Genomic DNA, 8,369 nt, shown 5'->3' on the forward strand with positions numbered 1-8,369 from the left:
GTTGAAGAATCTCTAAAGCAAATAAAACAACTGTTCAGTATTATATAATTTTTTGAAATTCAATGTCGAAAATAACCTTTAAATGTAGCTCATCTTGACGAATTGATCAAATTGTAATTCTATTGAAAATAAGTAGGCTATGACTTGCTGATGACAATGGTGGACGGTAGTGCGATGGTGCGGATTGGTAGAAGTTAGACATTAACATTGTTAGATGCCAGTTCAGTGGTCTAGCGATTAACTGTTCGTGCGAGATCGAAGTTCATGTATTATTATTATTGTCATTATTGTTATTATAATTAGCTTTATTCAATATTATATTTTTGGTACAATATAGAATTCTTAGCACAATGTATTTCAACAAACTTCCGTTTCTTAATTCTTGATCGATCCTGACGATAGATACTGAGAGATCACCAAGTAGATGTTAGCAGTCCAGACAATAGAAATCTAAATAATGTACATTCTTTTATTTGTATATTGCCAACAACCACGATATCTCTCATTGGGCCTTTGTAACTTTTACAACGAAAATTAGCACACTTTTTAGAAACGTACCTGAATAGGTTATGCGATTAATAGCCTTAATGATGTATTAAAATAAACAAAATCAGATAACTTGTCGAAATAACTAGGTAGCAGGAACAGATAGCCCAGATGTTCAAGCAGGCCGCCTTTTGTGCAGGATCGTTGGTGTACACTGTTGAGGAGTCCCATACTAGGACGAAACGACCGTCCAATACTTCCACGTTCTCCCTTGATGGTCTAACTTCAAGTGACTCATACATTGAACCATTAAAAATAAACTTGTTACCAATGCTTTTTTGAACTCCTAACAAAACTATTTGTTCTTGTCCTAATTTGATGACATAATATATAGCTTATACGTTTCAAAGGGAGTAATTTGACTTATGAATTATCATGGAATTCCTCTTATTTACTTCTCAATTGAACTACAGTTTCTCTTCTTAATAACCTTTAATCTTATTTATAAGTAGTATAATTCAATTTACAAAATAATTAAGTTTTCACAGCTTATTGAATTTTCTAAAAGAATCAAAAATTATTCTAAGGTATTATTGAATTATATTTCAAAAGGATCTTTATCATGAAGGATAACTGAATTATTGTTTCATATAATATGGTTTGCTTTACTTATATCCATATAAGTAGTATATAATGATAGTCGGGCATTGAATGTATTTCAGTAGAAGATCTCTAAGGAAAGGACGGAAACTAAACGCGATTGGTATGAAAATGCATGTACGATAAAAATCAGAGATGATGGACTGGTATTTGCAGAACGAACAGTCAAGATTGAGACAATTGATTGGTAGTTTGCAAATTAACTATTTACTGTGGCTATCAGGACTCAGTAGCTAAGTGGATAAAGTGATGGCGTTTGAAGCAATCGGTACTGGGTTCGAGTCCCAGAGTGAACATCAACTCTGAGATGGAGGTACATCCAGCTGACGAGTCCCGAACAGGACGAAGTGGCGCGCGTCCTGGATTCCACTGCTAGTCACTATCCATCTTTGCTTACAATGCTTGTGAAATAAATCAATATTGAGGCAATACGCACAGTATGCTTATATGCCAATAAGAGACTGACCAGTTGCAGTCCTAAACATCAATGTGCAGATTCAAACAAGTGATACTAAGTGAATTTATTTACTGTTTGGTTGTCAGATTTTAGTGAGATATTCTGTAATTGTGCTTTAATACATTTGATTGTCCTCGCTAGTGTTCTTGTTCACTACAATGAGTTTGAAGTTCTTCAACAATCTATAGTATTGATAGAAAATGAACTGATATCAAAATGTATAGCTCTTGCACTAAGCATGTAACTCATTAGACAACATTATCAAACTCAATGATTTCTCATTGTAGTATTGTAGTGCCGCGCTTCGCTAACTTCCTGAAAAGCAGAAAAGGCTGAGCTCTGGAATCGTAAATCAATTTTGATGTGCAGCCTTGGTGGCCAGCTGCTTACGAGGTGCCTTACCTCCCGTCGACTTGCGAGCTGCCTGATTTTTTCGTGCCATACCGAAACACCAAGAGACGATAACTCATAATGGACAGGCGAATTGGCTTGGCCAGAAGCTAGAATAAGGTATATGGGCTTGACATATCAAACGATCCTACAGTATGACAAGAAGTTAATGTTATAGACAATGTCCATTTGCTATGTGTATTTGTTCATTCACCTTTTCTGAAAACGTTACATTTGCATTTTACGTATAAATCTCTAATTCATTTAGTAATAAACCACTAATTCATATTGAATATTTGTACTATTTAAGAAAACTCACTTGTACTTTATAAACCAATTATAATTTTGTGACAATGAATAGCTGGTTGTACTGTTACATCATGAGGCAAGGTAGCATATACCTTTATTCAGTAGTATCTAATGTTCCTATTGAACATCAGTGGACATTTCAATATATATACCTCACTCACCTGTGACTAACAGAACTATCATGGGTAGATCTTAGAATTAATTACCATGTAAACATTTTATTTGATATATATACCATTAACACACGTATAAGCATACATTTATGTAAGTATTGTAGTGAACGAGAACACAAGTGGGATACAATCGAATGTATTTGAATACAAAATTACAGAATGTCTTAATGAAATCTGAGAACCATATAGTAAATACTTCATTTGCAGAGTGTCAATCAGTTGTCTCAGAATTCATTGTTCATTCATTATCACACTAATCATTCTCTGTTCTCGTTCTCTTTTCTTTGATCTTCTTAACCTTCTGACATCATTCATTTCCTTATCTATTGATTATACATACTACTTATATCTGTCGACATCAGTAGCACATACCTCAAGTATAACATGTGCATAAAGACACATGAAGCCTAAATAGTTACGTGCATATGCACAAAATCCTCTAAGAAACCACATCCTCCAATGTGAGTTATATAGTTTACCGCCTATTAGATATATTTTCCCGTGATTTTCACTCTCATAGATATGAAGCCAAGGAGTCAACTGAGCTCATGATCAGAGATAATGACAATCACGTATGTTAGTACAAGGTATGAGTACCTAACTGAGATAATCTTCAGACTTTCCAAATTATTAAAATTTGGTTCTTTTGCACAGATCTAAGGCTGCTCAATTATAGAAGTGTAGAATCAGAGTGCAGATAACCGAAAAATCAACAGACTATGGTATTTCACCCAGCTAAGTTGGCTTCAATCATATTTATATTGATTCAGATGAGTAATTTGGATATTATTGTTTAGATCCTAATATATTTTAGTCGTCATTAGGCTCTTTTTGGCTTATTTTCCATTGTTCCACTATTCTTATATCTTTTTAATTGACAGTTTGAACACTTTATTCACCGATGTCATTAGCACGCTAGAAAGGAAATGTATTATTAGTAGCATAATAAGATTGTATTCACCACCATTTTCTGTAGATTGTCGTTGAACGTTTTGAATATATTAGGATGAGAGTTTGCGTAGTGATTTTAAAAGTTAAACTCATGAGTTAGTCTGTTATAGGTCACCATTGAAAACCTGGAAGTACTAGAAAACCGTGTTGTCCTAGTATGGGACTCTTCGGAAGTGCGCATCCATAATCACGCATAAAAGGGCATCGAACCCAGGACTTTTGGTCTTATGCGTGAACAATTAATCGCTAGACCATTGAACTGGCTATTCAACGGTGCTAATGTCTAACTTCAATACATCCATGATCTTGCGCAATCATATATGAACAGTATTTTATTAAGTTTTACTCTGGTATACAGTAATATTCATATGCATATACGAAACCATATATGAAACAAATCAAAGTAGTTTACAAAGTAGTAATAGTGATTCATTTTTGTATCGTTTGTTTAAATCTCCCCATGAATGTTTAGGACTGTAACTAATCAGTCTCTTATTAGCATATGTGTATCCTATGCGCATTGTCATGATATTGCCTTAAATCACATGTATTATAAACATAAACGGATGGTGGCTAACAATCGATTCCAGGTACTAGGTTCGAGTCCTAGAGTAAATATCAACTCTGGAATGTATGTACATCCATCTAACTTACCTCAATTTGGAAGAAACATGCGTCCTGAATTTCACTATTAGTCACCATCTATATTAGCTTATAATAATAAAATATGAATATAATAATTCATTATTCCTATTACTTATTTACTACATATATTTACTAACGTACTTGACACCTTACTGTCACATTTGTAACTTATGATTAGTTATGTATTCCTCTGAGATTATTATTATTATTATCAGTGATTCATAAATTGTCTTAAATGAATTATTCTATTTTATCTTTCTATATCGATAATACTATGTATTAGAGTAGAATCTAATGTACATATAACTGAATATTATATTAGCAAAGATGGATAGTGGCTAGCGGTGGAATCCAGGACGCGCGCCACTTCGTCCTATTTGGGACTAGTCAGCTGGATGTACCTACATCTCAGAGTTGATGTTCACTCTGGGACTCGAACCCAGTACCATTCGATGTAAACGCCATCGCGTAATCCACTCAGCTACTGAGTCCTGATAGCCACTTGCTTGTGCATTGGAATGAAGTTTAAATTCATTTAGTATCGTTTGTTTGAATCTTATCATCGATGTGTTAGGACTGCAACTGGTTAGTCTCTAATTAAAGTTATATCGAGGCAATACGCACAGTATGCACATATGCCAATTAGAGACTGACAAGTAGCAATCCTAACACATCGATGAGAAGATCCAAACAAACAATACTAAATGAATTTGAATATTATATTGTTCAATGATGTGTCTTATTAAAATTTAGATTACGGTTAATTCTTAATACAAATTGTTCTTCAACTTGTTGTTATATCCCGTGAAGAATTATGAATGGTAACTTCTGAGAACTATCTATGGACAAATATGATAAGTATATTTCCTGTTGTATAATTGCTAAGTAAGTAAACTATTGGTATTCGTGTTCCTCTTATTATAAGCTTTATTTTGACACATAGGCTATTACTGTACGATTTACCATGCCTGAGTTATACCCAGTCAAAGAATTACTGTTCCCCCTATTCACAGCCACATTTGGCCAAATCTTGTACAAATGTTATTTTCTATTTTATGGTACAATGTGGTCAGTTTGTTTGGTATATAAACCCAGTATGCTTAAGAATAATGATTCATATTGCAAAGGCTGTTATTGATGTTCTGGACTTAACTGGCTGGGCTAGGCAGAAAGCAGGACTGATAAATACTCAAGACTGTTCATACGGCTTTTGTGTATCATAGCTGTGATCGATAATTCACTTCTCTCTAATTGGCGGTGATTATCACGTTATATATTAACAGGCAATCGATATAACACTTTTCTTTGAAACTTTATTGTTTGTAAAATGTATTCTTTTTGGTAAACAATCAATAGTTTTTCGATACCCTTTGAAAAGGAGATTGAATTCAATGTTGACTTCTTCGAGTTATTAGGTTAGCATAAAGCGTACAGGAGATTGTCGTAATCTAAAGTTTGAAGTCATAAACTAACTTTGAATAAGATGTTAAAATCATGAAATCAAGAAAATTTGTTTTCATCTAATAGATGATTATTCAACAAAGTATAATTATGAATCCATCAAGGATCAAATGTTTAATCTTCATGGGGTCGACGAAAGCTCTTAATCAATTTATTATTGTGAATAAGTAATTCACTTGATAACATAAGTTGATGTGTCATTTTGAGACACATTATTCGTAAATTTAAAGAAAGCAGTAAATAAAAATTATACAGTGTAATTCATTAAGAAGCAAGTGCTAACTTAAAATCCCTAAAGGAAACGGAAAAGAGGAAGGCCGAAGAATATATTGAGCCGAAAATTGGAAGCAGACATGGAAAGAATGAATAGCAGCTCAAAAAAAAACTGAAAAGAATTGTCCAGGATAGAATTGAATGAACATTCCTGGTGGGTGGCATATGATTCTCCACGAGGTGTAACAGGAGTAACTAATGGTAAGTAAGTTGTCAGGTTAACTATAAAATATAAAAATATGAGACTTAAATTTTTTGGTGAATTCAGGCTATTAACTAAAATCTCTTCATCTCGATACACACATTGTTGCCAAATTTAGGAATTAAATAAATTTGAATTAGGTTGATACTTATAGACAAGTTAGTAGATATAATGCACTGTGAATTGAAAATAACAAAAAAAAACATGATTTTTGTTTAATTTTTCAAACTGATAAATAACTCCTCATCAGGGTGCATCCACGATCCCACCTTGCGAGATTCAAACCCAGGACCTATCGGTCTTGCGCATGAACGCTTAACCTCTAGACCACTGAACTGGCATCTAACTATAACATTATAATACTATAATAACCACTAAAAACCTTTCTGATATTAATCAACATGTGCTCACCAGTGACTGGCTTCAATGGTTATTTCCTGGAGTTCTAGTGAAAAACAGTAACCAGTAGAGTTAAACCAGGTCTATTGTGAGATAGTGACTCACTGAAGACAACGATGGATATGTAACTCAATTTTGTGGATTAGTTGAAGTTAGACATTATTTCGTACTTCACTAGTTTATTTCAAAGAAAAAGAAGCAAGAACAGATTGTTGTAGCTTGTTAACAGAAAATAAATTCCAAGATTAAAAATATCAATAAAATATGTCTATCTAATTCCTACCAGTGGTTGGATTCCATTAATCAAGATGTAGATATATTCTAGTTCAAATCAAAACAATTATTTTACCGAGTATCAACTGTTTTATAATGAAAAATCACAGAAATCTGTAACATATTACGATTCCACAATAATACATAGTTTGTTATACATATTGTGATCATTATTATTATTATAAGAATGTGGATTTGTGGAGATTGTAGTATGAGCAGGAGTTTTTGTGGATATTATAGTAATTTTAATAGTTGAGATCATGAGTCAATCTAAGCTAGATCATCATTGAAAACGTGAAAACACTGGATAACCGTTTCGTTTTAATATGGGACTACTCAGCAGTGCGCATCCATGATCCCACCTTACTGGATTCGAACCCGAGACCTAACAGAGTCGCGTGAACCTAACCGAGTCCCAACAGTGTTAATGTCTAACTTCAACCAATCCATGAAACTGAGTGACACATCCACTATTGTCTTCAGTGCGTTGATATCTTATAACAGACCTTGTTGAACTCCACCAGTCACTTCATCTTATTTGAACTCTAGGAAATATCTGTTGAACTAGTCACTAGTGAGTGTAAGTTGAATAATATCGGAAGGGCTTTTTAGGAATATTATAGTAATTTTCATAGTTGAGATCATGAGTTAATTGAAGCTAGACTACCATGGAAAATCTGGAAGCACTGGACCGCCGTTTCGTCCTATTGTAGGACTCCTCAGTAGTAGTAATTTGAATAGTTGAATTCATGAGTCTATTTAAGTTAGATTACCATTGAAAATCTGAAAACATTGGATAACCGTTTCATCCTCATATGAAACTCCTTAACAGTGTTCCACCCACAATCCCTTACCAAATAGGCATTCGGACCCAGGAACTTCAATCTCATGCATGAACACTTCATCAATAGACCATTGAACTAACCCATCTATTCAACTACTTCAAAAAAATATTGTTATTATGAGAATGTAGATTTATCGAGATTATAGTATGAGAAGGGGTGTTCCACCTACTATCCTTCACCAAATAGGGACTCGAACCCAAGAACGTCGATCTCATGCATCTAATCACTCATCTATTCAACTATTTATAAAAGTTTAATATACTTACTTGATATATCATTGAATTCACCAATATATTTTCCATAATTTTGATTTCATATATCATTTGTGAAAATTTTGGTTCATTATCATTAATATTTAATACATCTATAATCATTTCTAATTGATCATTATCAATAATTGAATTATTATTATTATTATCATTTATTGATTTACATATTAAATAAAATCGATATTGATTCATTAATTCATAATCTAAATCAATTTTTAATAAAAGTAATAAACGTTTATCATTAGTAATTAATAAATCAAATGTATTCATAATCAATAATTTATCTTTTGTTACCATGGTATCAAGTTGATAATCTATTTCATTATACTTTGGATGAATATCATAATCTATTGCTTTAGGTAATTCAATCAATTTACCTTTATGATAAATGACTTCTTTTAATTGAATTTTATATGGTCTTTTGATTGTTAATGGAAAAAATGGTAAATTATCATTTAAATCAATAATTAATAATTGAATAGTAATCAATGAAATGATTGATTGATTATTATTTAATTGAATATAAACATGATAGAATAATTCAGCAAAAAAATTGTTGCTATGACAATAAAATGG

The 8,369-nt window shown here is 32.6% G+C and overlaps 1 protein-coding gene and 1 non-coding gene across 2 annotated transcripts in view; one reads left to right on the forward strand and one right to left on the reverse strand.

Moving 5' to 3' along the window:
- The window catches only part of Smp_147830 (cadherin-related), a gene marked incomplete at both ends in the record, with an annotated part of 33,259 nt that extends 25,361 nt beyond the window's left edge, over window positions 1-7,898 (reverse strand). Inside the window, one exon of the mRNA XM_018796361.1 lies at window positions 7,791-7,898. Within this exon, the coding sequence (XP_018650582.1) occupies window positions 7,791-7,898 (108 nt within the window). The remainder of the gene's footprint in view (window positions 1-7,790) is intronic.
- Window positions 1,374-1,440, forward strand: Smp_tRNA_00072_Gln_TTG.1.1. The gene has a single exon. It is a non-coding gene (tRNA).
- Window positions 7,899-8,369: the final 471 nt, after the last annotated feature.

The sequence above is a fragment of the Schistosoma mansoni genome, chromosome 2 (genome assembly GCF_000237925.1).
Source record: "Schistosoma mansoni strain Puerto Rico chromosome 2, complete genome".
In the NCBI taxonomy this organism is placed as follows: Eukaryota; Metazoa; Platyhelminthes; class Trematoda; order Strigeidida; family Schistosomatidae; genus Schistosoma; species Schistosoma mansoni.